Source organism: Corapipo altera, unplaced genomic scaffold (genome assembly GCF_003945725.1).
Source record: "Corapipo altera isolate COAL_440 unplaced genomic scaffold, ASM394572v1 2b, whole genome shotgun sequence".
NCBI classification, from domain to species: domain Eukaryota; kingdom Metazoa; phylum Chordata; class Aves; order Passeriformes; family Pipridae; genus Corapipo; species Corapipo altera.
In genome coordinates this window covers 2,776,745-2,791,521 of record NW_020884874.1, presented here as the reverse complement: position 1 = coordinate 2,791,521, position 14,777 = coordinate 2,776,745, and the positions used below count along the sequence as shown (strand labels likewise).

Genomic DNA, 14,777 nt, shown 5'->3' with positions numbered 1-14,777 from the left:
AGGATAGAAGGTGAATGCAAGATCCACATGTATGCAAATTTGCTTATTTTGGATGTTGTGAAAATACTAGTAGGGATAAGGAACATGCTTGTTGTAATATATATCTTTTTGTCCATGTTTGCCAGAACATATGTTTTGGTTTTTTCCATTCTTGACATTAACTAGCCATGGGAGTATCTGAATAATGTAAAAGCCACTCTAACACATCTCTGCATAGTTGTCTAACAAATCAGAAATTCAGACACAGTTTTCTAAAAGACCCATGTTTGCTTCCTCAACAGTTTGTTGGACTGGTTAGGCTGCATGCATGGTGGTCTGTAGTATCATCACTAGGAACATGATGAAAGACAAGAAACAGTGCTTCATACACCAAATACTAGACAGACTGCTTACTCCATGCGGCACAAGACTGGCTGTGTCTTGAGAAGAGATCAAATTTAGGTACACTGATTTTCACTCCATCTGGTAGGTATGGGAATAGTTATGTATGTATGTATTTTTGTATGTATGTATTTGGAGCTGAATTTCTGTAGCTCAAGGATTTTTAACAGGTATGTTAGACCAGAACACAACATATCTCTTTTCATCACTACAAAAAATCAACGATATATTGTCACAAAAAAAACCCCCCAAACACCAACAAATCAAACATTGAATGGAGTATCTGATGTATTCCCAGACTGACAGTTAACATTTATCTAAAGTTTAAGTTAAATATGTTAAGCTCATTTTGGATAAAGAGCAAGAGGAAGATCCTTGGTGCATTGGTTGGAAGTCCTCTTCTTGTCATTGACAAATTAGTAGAAATAAAATCCCTACATTAGATACCAAAGTCTTGAAACCCCTAAGCTGCTTTCAGGATTATGATTGTACTTGAGGTAGATATACGTGCTATGCTTCTTACTCATCCTCTTAAACAAGGGATATATGAAAAGAAAGAATGAAATATGAAGCAGCAGTTGAAGCAGGTGGCTTTCAGGATCACCATTTTGGACTTACCTACATAAGTCCCATTTAGGCCCCTAAATCCTCTGTTATAGATGGTTCTTGGACTTTGACAGCTGTGTCTGCATTTGACACCATGTAAAACGTGTATAAAAGTACCCTTATACCTCTGGGTTCTGTAAAATTGAACACACAGAAACTGCAAGGACTGTACTAACAGAGCCACCTAAGTGCCTAAGTGCCAAGAAACTGAAAGGCAGTATGGCTTTTGAATAACCCAAAGTGGGAAACATAGCTTGTACTCTTGTGATTCTGCTTTTTTAAGGTTCATGCCTTTATGTTACTAAAAAAAAAGAATTAAAAATGTGACCTGACTTAGATGCAGACAAGTTTGTCCTCATTTATATTTAAAATCTTTTTGCTAACATAGATATCTGGTTGAGATTACACAAAAAAACCCACCAATAACAAACATTTCTCATAGCTGTTTTAAAATAAAAAAAAAAGAAAGAAAGTACTGAAGTTGCAATTTTACCTGAGGCAAAAAGAAAACTACTTTATCAGCACACTTTTGCTGAGTACTGCTAACAGGCAAGGATAGTATCACAGCATATAGCTATGCTGTTCTGTTCTATCTTCAGTAGCTGTTCAGCTAACCTGGCCAAACTTGTAGTGAAACAGAGGAGTGCTTACACAAGTTACTAACATCATCTGAATGTGACTGCAGTAAGTATGAGCTGGGGTGCAGTATGTGACACTACAGACAAAAAGGGGTAATAAAGATTTATACATATTGATGTGGACTTCATGTGGTAACTGACCCGAGGGCCAAAGACTGCTCCTTGACCTATTTTGTTTGGTAGTTTATTCAACCCATTTTTTTTTCAGATAGAAAACTTTGATTGAAAAAAGAAAAGAAAGTGAATGGTTTTTTGCACAGGCAATAGGTTGAGCTGGCTTACCATGCCCTTCTTGCAAGGGGACTGAGAGGTGGCTACTAGCAGAAGGATTCTCCTTTAGAGACAATGCACTATTAGACTGCAGCCTTGAATTGCTCCTGGTAAGCACACAAAAAAGGTAATTGAAAGTAATTTCAGGATGATGGATTCCACTCTGGGAACCAGGCACCTGCCTACTCAGATAAATATTGTTGCCATTTAACTCTCAGTCTACAGGGGCAATAAAGAAAATACATGTGTGATATCCTCTGGCAAACATACATAATTCATTAATAAAATGCTAAGTTGTAAAAAGTATCAACATCTAAACCTTTCAGAGTTAGGAAACAGGAACACACTTCCATAGTTTTTCAGAATTTGTTCATAATAGCTTTTACTTATAGATTTGCTTACTACACTTTAGCCTTTTACCCTCTATTTTCAATTTATACACTGAACTACAAAAAAAAGAAGCACCTTATTTATGCCTCAGAAAGACAAAACAACTGAAAAAAAATTAACTTTAGCAAAAAGTATAACTACTGTTTTAAAATTGTAGTGTTACTTTCCACTCCATTTTCTAACCTATATTAGGAAATTATGGAAGAACCTGAAATACATGTGGATGAATAGAAAGAACAAAAGGCAATGGTCAACATCATGCATTCATGAAAAGGAGAAGAATGTATCTTGCCTTCTTACTGGTAGCTGCAACAGTCTGAACTGTAACAAGTGCATTTTAGGAGAATATCCATGCAGAGTATGCTTGCAGTCTGCTAGAGGAGATCACTGGCATGTGCCTTTCAGTACTGGAAGAGAGATTCTGAGATAGATGTTGTTTTGTCTCCACATAAGAGTCTGTAGTTCTGCTTCTCTGTCCCATGCCCAAAGATAGAGTATGGTGCATCCATAGGGGTGTCAGAAAAAACCCACCACATTGCTTTAGCAATTAACCATTACAAGATGACCCATATTTTACAAAGAGATCAAGGTATTAAACAACAAATAGGTTACCACATTCCCTCTGATGTCTGAACAAAGGGTGAAAGAATGCAGGAGCAGCTTGCAGAAATCTAAAAATCTCAGTTGTCACTGGGGTGAATTTCCCTATGCTGCAAAGAGAGATGCCCTGCAGGGGTCCTTTCTACAGTCTTACAAGAGATTTTACAGCAGGACAAAGCTGGCCCCTGTCACAAACCATTGAAGGGTCTGGCAGTACTTCTGGCAAGAGAAGCTTTGCTGCCATAATTCAGGCAGACCATCAAAAGACATTTCCTCTGTATTAACTCAGTGTATGGAGTTATTTAAAGTCTCCATTATCCACAGGCTGAGAGGCCTGCTACTTGTAGGTAGAGCAGGGAACCTCATCTCAAGGCAGCTGTTAGATGCTGAGGTCTGGTCCCACAGAAAGGTGCTCACAGGGATTTCTGTCAGCAACTTACTGGAAAAGGTTCTAGCAATTTTCTGCATGTGAAGTTTATCATTTGTAACCACTCATCATTATAGCTTTCTGTGCAGAATTAAATTCCTTAATTCATATTAGAAAAACATGAGTCATCCTGACACACTGTTTATCAGCTAAAGAAAACTTGACCATTTTCAGCATTTTCTAGCCCCAAAAAGTATGCTAGTCTGTATAGAGTTCCTGAACTAATGCTTGAGAATGCTCTTTTCGCATTTCATTATGCATATAGGAAAGTGTGGTAGTTTCATCATGATCCCAAAGACATCTTACATAAAGAAAGAACTCTGCCTTCAAGGAGTCTCAGTAAGTCTGAGTAATAACACTGGAGTTTTGAAGCATAATTATGTCCTTATTATATAATCTAAAAATGAACTTTTAGTACATAGAGGTAGTACTTCTTTAAATATTTGTGGACCACTTTAATAGTCTATTTTAGTAGCCCCCAGAGCAACCTGACACTTACATATTTAGCCACTGTATCTCTCTATATAATTAGTAAATGTAACTGTTCAAAATACATCTGTGTCCCACATGCTGCCCCCAGATTTTTTAATGCTGTGGAAAGAAGAGGCACACTAAAGGGCTCTCTAGCTTCAGTAATGATTTCCACTTGAACTCTAATACTGGTAGTTATGTGTTGGTATCATTGAAACCTTTCTTGTTTCTCTATTGCATTCTCTACCAGCACAATTTGTATATGTAATCACTCAGGTATATCGTGACGCATACAAATGAAAATGAAAATGCTCAGAAAACCTGTAGGAAGAATGTAATTAATTTTCTGTATTACTGTACATATAGTATCTACAAATAATGCAAAACTAAGTAAAACAGTACAGCATTATTTGTCTTATTTATGTTTTCCTCTGTGACATATATTTATGGGTACTTACTGCATTTGGTGTAGATCAAATCCTTCCCCTAACAGAAGCCTCTTCCAGCTTTAGTGTAGATGCTGGAATCCGTGGCAATGGCTTGTGGAAGCAGCCAGGAAGCATGTTTCATGTGTGCCAAGCAGATTTTTAGCTACTGTATGTCTAGAAAAATACAGGTACAGGACAGGGATTCAAATGCTACTTACCCAGCATAACACTGATTAAGCCATTTAGCTATTAAACCGCACTGTAACTTCTACAGCTTCTTAAGATCTATATATAAGCCTTCTTTAAGACTGAGATATATATAAAATGGTTTTAGAAGTGTTTGCTAAGGTCATTTTGGCTTTCCCATTCTGCACAAAATTTGGCTTTTCATAGGTAAAGAAAACATATTTCAAATTTTTATGTAAAGCACACCCACAAAAACACAATTGGCAAACTGCAGAAGGATGCAATTAAAGTGTAAATGAAATAAATAAAACTGGTTCTGCAACTACTTATAGAAGCATGGAAATAAAATGCCACAGATAATAGAACTAAGTTATAAAGTTCTGTATACCAAATGCATCACACCTGTATAAATATTTATGCATCATCACAAATTAATAACCATATGGAGAAAATATAAATATCCTTTATGGAAAAATATTCCATTATTTTAGAAGAAATATATTACATTATATGTACCAGCCCATATAGGTTATATATTTGTTATGTGCTATATTTAATGAAAGGAACTCCAGCAGATAGCTGATAAATGGATTCATAATATTAGCTATCTTCTGGACCATCAGATAGCTACTGCAGTGGCAGTGCAGTAAAATCATGGCTACTGTTAATGCTTCAAGTCAGTACAAAGGATGGTGTTTGTCTTGGGTGATGTTGGTGCACCAACAAAGCCAGCCCAAGGTGAGCCAGCTACCATTCCATTCCACCCAGTTTCTTCTCACTATTGGTTCACCTCCTCCTCACTGGAGCTGGTACAATCATTTCTGTCATTGCTGGAGTGAAATGGTCAGGGAGCAAAGTGCAAAGTCTCGCAAACCAACCAACCAACCAACCTGGCAGCAATACAAGTTCAAGGTATTCATACTCCTCCTCTCATCTGCCTTTTGCTTTTCCTTCTGTGTTTCTGGCAGCTTTCTGTGGGACCAGTCAAACCATCAGTAATTGATACAGCTTAGAAAAGTTATGTGAGTTTCTTTCTTTATTAAATCAGACTAGTTATGTGATGTTGTTTGCTCTGAACAGTTCCTACGCTCCCATTTTGGCAAAAGAGATGAACTGAAGCCAGGCTTACAAGAAATAATGACGCTGTCAGTTGTCTCAACTAGTATTGCCACTAAGAAGAGAACATGGGGAACTAAACCCTGTGAACAAAAATGAAGGGAAAATGCATGCGTAATTGCTAAAATTAATTCATTCCAGTACCAGGCTGGTTCACTCTCAAATATGCTGGCTCCTACTGTGCATTTCCAAGTCAAAGTAACCTGCTAATTGAGATACAACAATCAGATAGGAAAAATATGGAAGATGATGTCAGATATACCAAGCCACAGGCAACCAGGAGAATTTAAATGCAATGTCTGAAATTAGTATTATCTGACAAGGACCTGTCTGGACTGGCATGTGACCCTGTAAGGCTGAGCTTGATCCATTTGCCATAAACTTCATCCACATAAGGACTTGACAAAAACTCCTTTAAATAAAGCACTGCAGCCACCTAGCCTTGAAAAGATGCAAGTGTTTGGGAACATTCTGATCACAAACTGCAATTAAGCAAAATCCTTACATGTACTTGTAGATACTTCAGAAGCCAATAAGAGGTGGATCTGTTGAAGCCAATAAGAGTATCAAACTGAATTAAGTAACAGAGCAACCAGAAGTCACTAAAAGGCAACAGTGATCCATCAGTGAGTCCATCTCTTGACTTTAGTCTCGTCCGTTCATCTTTACAAAGCTGCAGGACAGTAATTTTTGCTTGGCTCATAATCAATGCTTGCTAATGCTATGTTCTCTGGTTCTGCCTAACACTGATGAGATAAGGAACAAAAGGATCAATGCTCTCATTGTGTTTACTGGGAAACCAGTAGTAATCAGGACAGAGGACTCAATTCCCTGAATCCTAATTATACATGAATTTGCTCAAGTATCTATTTAGACTGCCGTAAATTATGAACAAACAGCAACAAATAGATGAGAAAGGAAAGTGTCAGTGGCAGAAAATGTGGACAGGATCAAATATAAACCTATGCTGCTGCTGTATAAGGGCACTTCTAATTTTTCTCTGCCATCAACTGCTGTGTCATTTACAAACCACAAATCATGTAGCAAACCTAACCTGCCTCTTCTCAAAAATTCTCAAGTTGGGCACCCACTATGAAAAAAAGACTCTTATTTCACTGAGATTACCTGCCCATCTGGACTCATACTCTGATTCCTGATCTTCTGAATAGTAAAGACAGTAAAGAAACCTTAGAAGTACCACATAGCAAAACAAGATGATAATGACATTCCTGTTCTCTCTTCTCTAAAGGGAATTTTCAGTAGGTCAATCAGAATTTTGATGTTAGCTAACTACCAAAGTTAATTTCTGATTTTCCATTTAGCTACAGAACTAGCTGAGAAAGAAAAAAGAACACAGCATATAATCAAAACCAGGATGAAAAATGGAAAAGATTCAAACAATGGTCACAAATGTACTTTTTATTTTCCAGGTGCACAACAGCTTTAGAAATTTCTCTCTTAAGAGGCATGAAAGGATTAAAAGGAGATCTAGGTGGCAGCCTATGACACACGTATATTGTGCAAGTTACAGTATTTTTCTCTGATGTGTTTGGTGCTGTCCAGTGTTGAGAACAGGCTACTAGTGTACATGAGTTCAGCTGGATAGTCTGTGTTCTTGTAATGGGCTGTTTTGTTAAAGAGCTACTGACAACCAATGTATTTGTTATTTTTAAATTCCCTGAAAAAATTCAGACTCCTAGCTCATAAAAAATGCATCCCTACTGAAATACTACCTAAACTGAATATATACACATTCATTTTTTAATAATCACACTTACAGATACTTTACATGGAAAAAAAATCCAAGTTCGTGATTACTGGTATTTAATATCAGCAAGGTCACACTGGTAAAATACCAAATTAGCAAAAAAAAAGGTTTTCCATCTCAGTTCTTCTGCTTGTTACAGTCTAAGAAAGACTCTTCAAAATAAAAATCTTGTACTTTTGATTCTTCTTTATACATGAAAAGAACAGCCTTGTGCCATCCTCAGTGATAGGAAGTGACAGGCAGAGCATGACATCACTCTTTGTTCTTAACTGACTGCCTTCTGGTGAATTTATTTTGCTGTCAGTAAATATTATGGCAGTGTTAATCACATTCAGGCTTTAAGGAGACAGAAGCCTTGTGCTGAGTTTGATCCCAGAAGTTGGCAGTTCTTAGCTTTTGAAAGGAGAATCTTTTTTTCCAAATTTGGCACAATGGCTGATCCACAGACAGATCAATAGGAATGTCTCAGAGAAATGCTAAAGTACACATCAAAGGTCTACAACCTCCAAAGGCATCCATGTGGATTCTTCCATTGTAGCCACACCAGAGAGACTCAACACTTACAAAAGCATCAAACCCTGTAGTCAAAAACACAGGTTTAGTCTGCAAGTAATTGATATTTAAGGAAACTTGTCACCAGTCTGACTTCAGCAGCTTTTAACAGCTTCCGTGTTCTTCTTATCACTATATTACTTGTCTTCTTAGTATCATTACACATGCGATGTCCAAAATAAGATAGGGTCAGTAAGTTTATTACCAGAGAACAAAGACAGGTTTCTGTCCTCCTACAGACAGTGAGAGTCTTTAAAATAAACAAGTGGAGAAACTGCACCTTCATGATGCCCAAAGCGAGCAGAGATCCAGCACAGACCATGCTCATACTACCTTGTCTCCACTGTCTTTCTAGATCTAGCTGGTTTTCCTCATCCACCAACTCATCTTTTGGCTTCCCTTCAAGGAAAACACTGTCATTTATTAATCCAGTATTCAAGCATGCTGTAGCTTTAATAAATATCACATCATAATTGTTATTACTAAGTAGTGCTACTAGTAGAAGACCAAAATCTGAAAACACAAGTTTTGCATGCCCACAATAATAAGAACAACTAGATAGATGCAAGGGCAGAAAATAGGTGATTTCCACCTAAAAAAAAAAAAAAAAAAGGGTATAGCGAGAAGTCTGGTTTTCTCTCTGTCCTTCACTAATACTCCCGCTCCAAATCATAGAATCATAGAATCAGCTGGGTTGGAAGGGACCTCCGAGATCATTAAGTCCAACCCTTGATCCACTTCCACTGCAGTTGCTAGACCATGGCACTGAGTGCCACATCCAGTCTTGTCTTAAAAACCTCCAGGGACGGAGAATCCATCACTTCCCTGGGCAGCCCATTCCAGTGTCTGATTACCCTCTCTGTAAAGAAATTCTTTCTAATATTTAACCTAAACCTCCCCTGGCACAGCTTAAGACCGTGCCCTCTTGTCTTGCTGATAGCTGCCTGGGAGAAGAGACCAACCCCCACCTGGCTACAACCTCCTTTCAGGGAGTTGTAGAGTGTGAGGAGGTCTCCCCTGAGCCTCCTCTTCTCCAGGCTGAACAGCCCCAGCTCCCTCAGCCTCTCCTCATAGGACTTGTGCTTGAGTCCCTTCATCACTTCACTCAGGCAACTATTGCCATGCCTTAAGTCTGCAAACAGCATATACACAGCTTAAAGGAATTACTTGTTGACTAAATCACACAGCAGCTGGAATTAGTAAGACACTAATCTCTTTTGGTAAGAGACCCTGTGAGTCCTGGTTGAAACGAGTGGTCGACCATCAGGCTCTACTGTTTCTTGCATCAGGATAAAAGTCCTTAGTGTTGCTCTTTCTGCTTTCCTTTCTCTGAGGATTCTGTATCTTTTCATGCTTTGCTTCTTGAATCTATAAACTGTTGATACCATCTCAACAATTTTGATTCTGCCCACAATTTTACTTTTCTTATCTTACATGGCTCAAGGCTTTCTCAGTACTTCCTCTCAAGTCTTTCTCGCTATTTTTTGCAGAAGTCAGAAGAAAGGTTAGTTGATTGGGCTGAAAAAGAGGGTCTGCACCCTGATGGCATTGTGTAGCCTACAAACTCTGAACAGTACGGGGGAATTGTCCCGATTTCCATGTGGAGTAGGTCTTCTAGATGACATCTTCCTATAAAATTAATTTTCTGTTACTGAATAGACCAGCGAGATGCTTATAAGGAAACGCAACACACGTTAACGAGAGTGTAAGGCAGAACATCCCTAAATATTTCCACCTTATCATCATCCAAGTAAAAACTTGAAAATACTCAAAAAGCGGGTGCGACACGTTATGTACACCGAGGTGCCTCGGTGCGGTTACGAGCCGAGCCGCAGCACTGCGCTGCCCCACCGAGCGCATCTCCACCCATTAACAAAGGGCGACAGTCACGACATGACGTAGCCGAGAGCTCATGCGACACCCGGCAACTTCTGCGCCCGCCGCCGCGACTGAGAAGGAAACTGTGTGCCAGCCCGCGGCTTTGGGAGCATTCCCGACGGGACCCGCCCGACCCCGGCTCCCCGGGGGCTCCGGGCACACATGCCTTTAGAAAAGCCACGGCAGCACCAACGCCGCCCCGGGCCGGCGTCCGCCGGAGCGCCATGAAATAAGGAAAGCGAATTGTCTTGTCCCTAGTTTTCGTTCGTCTCTTTGCCCGGGGTAATCCGCTATTTTCTTCCGGTGCATTATTTTCTTCCGGTGCATTCGCCGCTGCAGGCGCGGCGCGGGCGGCGACGATGGGCGGGCGGGTGACCCGCGTTTTCCGGACCTTCAACGTGGAGAACCGGGCGCGCCGCGAGATCAGCAAGGAGAAGCCCACGCCCGCGCCGCGGCACCGCATCGCCCGCATGGACGCCACGGCCGGTGCGTGCCGGCCTCGCCGAGCGCGGGGGGGGTAGGGGGGTGCTGCCGGCGGGAGGCGGTGTCGCGGTGGGCCCGGCGCGGTGCCGCGGCGCGGGCGGAGGAGGGGAGAGCGGGTGCCGGGTGCGGGGGGCGCGGGCGAGTAGCGGGCGGTGCGGGGCGGCGGCGGCGCGGCGGGGCCGGTGACATTGAGAGCGGAGAGCGCGCGGGGCATGCCGGGAGCCGCGGCGGCGGCGGGGGGTGGCTCATGGGGCAGTCCATGGGGGGGGCAGCTGATGGAAGCGGTTACTGGAGGTGATTGCTGAGGGCAGTTGCTGAGGCCGGTTGACTAGGGCCGTTGCTGGGGGCAGTTACATGGGGGTGGTTGCTGGGAGCAGTTGCTGGGGCAGTTGATAAGAGCTGTTGCTAGGGGCAGTTGCTGGGGTGGAACTGCAGATCTGTACCCAGTGTGCCACAAGCTTCCCACAGGCGTGTGCTTCCCACAGGCGTGTGCTTCCCACAGGCGTGTGCTTCCCACAGGCGTGTGCTTCCCACTGTGCTGTGGCAGGTGACCCGGGCGGCACTGCACTGTGAAGCAGCATTGTAAAAGCCAGAGCTGTGGGGAGAATGACAGCTTGCCAAGAAGGCCTGTACTTTTGGAGGAGCCATGCCGTGCCTTCTGGGGAAGCAGTGAGCTGGCAGAACTAAGAAAAAAGAAACAATTTGACTTAAATCTGTCTTTTCTCCTTTTTTTTTCTGCCCCTTCCCTTCTTCTCCTCACTGCCTTTAGATCACCCAGAGATAAAAGAAGAAATTTTAAGAAAGGACGATAGGCTTCTCACATTGCTAAAAGATGTTTATGTCGAGTCCAGAGATCCGCCAGTACGGGTGAGTATGTCTCTTTGTAGGAGCCATACCAGCATCAGCTTTGGGGTCACCAAACTCAGTGCAAATTTTGTGTCAAGAAAAATGCTCTGTCAATGCCTAAAAACTACCTTATTTTAGTAGATAAAAGTGGTGTTTTTATTACCCTTCTATACATCAGCATAGATGTAGTATTACTCTTCTATACATCAGTAGCACTTACTGTATCTGACCCTGTGTTTTGAACATGTGATGGACTGTGATTATACAAGTTTTTAAATGCTAACAGAGTCTTCCTTTTTAACATTGTGTAGATTCTGTTTTGTTTTTTACTTAAATTCTCACTTGGGCAGTTGTCCAGCCTTTTGCAAAGACACAAGAATTTGCCAGAGATCGCTTGTGGTGTTGCAAGAAGAGATTAGGACTGCTGTGGCAGCAGTGATGTGATAGAGGACAAAGATGTTAACATTTTAATGGAGTATTTAACTACTGATGTTCATGTCATATAGCGCGGAGACTTTTTCTCATCTGGCTGATGAAGTGCCTTAGGTTTTTTCTGCTTACGGATTATATGGTTATCAGTTTCCTTATTGCCAGGCTGCAATCTTGGGAAGGCAAAACATACTCCTTCTCATTCAGTAAAATGCAGACTGGGCTCAGTTTCCTGTTTTCCGTTATGTTATGGCTTGTGCGTTTTACCTGTTGCATTATTGGACCACTTTATTCCAGCTACTTTATTCAATAATAAAATTTTTGTAATAATTTTTAGAATCAGCAAAATTCCTAAGTCTCTCTAATTTGCCACTTACATGGTATTCAAGTCTAAAAATATTTAAAATGCAAACAAATTTCTTCAGTCTCTCCCTGAAGTTTCCATTTAATTTCTATCCTTAATTTTCATCATAGAGGACAGTACTTTAGTCTTCAAGTGCTGAAGGTCTAGTTTCAGTATCTTTCAATAAGCCCGTCAAGAGAGATTTGAGAAAAAGCCAAAAGTGGAACAAATCTTTCCTTAATTCTGAGGTTGCTGCCACATAAGACTTTCTTGTTTGTGTCTGCTTGGAGTTGTTAGGAAGAACATGATTGATGTGTAAGCACAGAGACCTATGGGCAAAACTTACTCCAAACGCTTCCTTCCGTTCCTGATGTCACACTGATAACTTTGTGCATTGTGTACATTATGTGTACCTACCTCTATGTATGTTTGGTATGTCTGTCTGTGGTAGGTGGAAAAGCACCAGCTCTGGAGTCCTGAAGTGGCAGATGCCCAGAGACAGATCATTTAATCAGGACTTGAAAAATCATTCATTATCCAGGCACAGTTTTAGCACAAAGTAGAAGAAATACATGGAGGACAGATCAGACATTCTCTGTAGTTTAGAAACAGACACACAGATGTAGCATCCACATCAGTTTTCTCAGCATGTGAGTTAATACAGAGTGTGCACCAGTCAGTGGCTGTGGACTCTGATTACTTTAGAAGTACTTTTTCTTAAATTTAAGAAAGATTTAATTGTGTCCTTTTTTGTGTCTGTGTGTCATTCACTAGTAAAATCTTAATAAAAGGCAATATGAGGAAACCAAAACTGGTTTGGAAATTACTTGAAAATATGAATGGATCTTGGAGAAGAGACTTTATGTGTCTTCATGCTTCAGTAGTCATAGCAATGAAAATCTATATGATGCTGCAAAATAGTTTCTTTTTGTCCAGGAAAGCTTGTTCTCTAGACAGAGCAAAGGAAGGAATATTTTTAATAGCAAAACTAAAATTTGAATATGAAAGGAAGGGGAGAGAGACTACATAAAAAAGTTTTCCAGTAGTATGAGAAGGATACCAATTTCTTGTATGACTTTATTTTTTTTGTCCCTTGCAGTGAATCAGTACCAAGTATTAAGTTATCTGCGTTTACATTTGGCTACCAAAATCTGTAGTTTGGTTTGTATGAAGGGCTGCCAAGTCTGTACAACACGTAGAGTGCAATGGATGGGATGCTTTTTAGCATTTGGTTGGGAGCTGACATGAAGGCAGTTGTGTGTAGAATGGCTGTGAAAGAAATTACAAGAAGCAAGACTGGCTAAGATTATTTTTTTTGTGTGAAAATGAAGAAAGCTTACAGGAATTGCCATATTTAGGAAAACAGCTTTGCTACAGTATGCATAGTAAACAGAACTACTGTTAAGTTCTTTTTGTTTTCCTTTCCACAATTAGGTAAAAGATGGAGGTGGAGAACATCTTCCGTGTAAACAGGAGGAAAAGAGACTTACAAAACTAGGCCATTTGGGAGCTCTAGATGTTAAGAAAGTTTCCAAAGGCAAAATTTCCATTGTGGAGGCTCTGACGCTTCTTAATAATCATAAACTTCATCCTCAAATATGGACTGCAGAGAAAATAGCAGCAGAATACAGTCTGGAACTGAAGGATGTCAACTCTCTTCTGGAATTCTTCATTCCTTTCACCGTGCAGGAATTTCCTAAAGAAACCAAAAAAGCTATAAAGTCAACATAAAAATACTTGCCAAAACCTGGTGTGATCTCACTTGTGTCTTAATTTTACTCTTAAGTATATTCAGTGTCTGAAAGTTCAGAGTTGGTAACATGTTGTGCGACAATGCCACTTCCTTATACCAGTGAGATGTATTCAAGCAATTCCATTCTGTATTGGATGGCTTCAATGAAATGCAGCAATTACAGTTTGTAAACCAGAATATGACCAGTAAGTGGTATGAGAGCATGTCACACAGTTCTGATTATCCCATTCAAACATTACAAGTTCAGTTAAAGCACTTTACCTTAACATTGAAAGATTGCCTTTCTTAGCAGAGACTTCCTGGCCTGCAGCTAAACAGGTGCTCTGCAGGTGTTAGCTCTGTAGTTTCATGTTGCTGTGTTCTTTCAAGGATTTGTTGCCAAGGTGTGTGTATATGCAAACAGCTGTCTTTCTTTTGTATAAGAATGGAATAGTAGTTATACTTTGTAAAGAAGGTTAACCACAAGATTTGGGAAATTCAGCTGTGTCAACTATAAAATAAAAAGGTGAATAGCAAGAAGGCCTCTTTCTGGTGCTGGAACAGTAATGGCTGATACATAGCTCCTTTTCTAGTCTATTCTGATTTAGCTTAAATACCTGCACCTCCCTAGGTGCTGTCAGCCAGAGAATTTGTAAAGAACAATGATCTTCTAGCACCTGCCATGGTCTCAGCAGTCTGTGGCATCTGCTGTATGAGAAATAATGCTTCATGTTAATAGGTAGCTGTGCAAATTCAACTGGATCTACTAATTGGACCCACTAGTAGGTCTTTTGTGAATATGTGCCCATCCTGTTACAACAACCCTTTTTTTTCCCGCGGAAGCATTGTCTAACTGACCCAATGTGGGCTAGATCAGGTCATGTCTACTCACAGCAAGTTATCCACATACTACCAGACTGAGGATGAACAGCATCCTTTCCAATTGTTCGTAAAGGATGACACAAACTGTGAGGTGGTAGCAGTGGATTGTTGTCTTCTTGATGCTATGACTGTTTAGGTCTGTGTCGGTAAGAAGTTTTGCACTTACTGTACCGAAAAGTGGTTCATGTTTTCCAGATAAGCTGGGGCAGATAATCAGATATTTAAAAATGCATTATGGCTGCCTTCATTCAAAAGCCAAAAACTTAATTTTATGTGGCACTAATATTTCTAGAGCCCATCACCAAAGAAGGTGAATTTATTAAAAGGGTGTAAGTCAGTACTAGGCCTACA

The 14,777-nt window shown here is 40.5% G+C and overlaps 1 protein-coding gene across 2 annotated transcripts; it reads left to right on the top strand.

The window, feature by feature from the left end:
- The first annotated feature begins 10,032 nt into the window (after nucleotides 1-10,032).
- Nucleotides 10,033-14,081, top strand: NDUFAF4 (NADH:ubiquinone oxidoreductase complex assembly factor 4). 2 transcript variants are annotated; one of them, XM_027631753.1, is made up of 3 exons: nucleotides 10,033-10,197; nucleotides 10,964-11,061; nucleotides 13,247-14,081. In XM_027631753.1, exons 1-3 carry the CDS (start codon nucleotides 10,071-10,073, stop codon nucleotides 13,541-13,543), a joined length of 522 nt encoding a protein of 173 aa, XP_027487554.1. In that variant the 5' UTR covers nucleotides 10,033-10,070; the 3' UTR covers nucleotides 13,544-14,081. The 2 variants fall into 2 exon arrangements, with proteins under 2 accessions (XP_027487554.1, XP_027487563.1); XM_027631762.1 differs by lacking the exon at nucleotides 10,033-10,197 and adding an exon at nucleotides 10,404-10,488 and having other exon boundaries at nucleotides 13,247-13,563.
- Nucleotides 14,082-14,777: the final 696 nt, after the last annotated feature.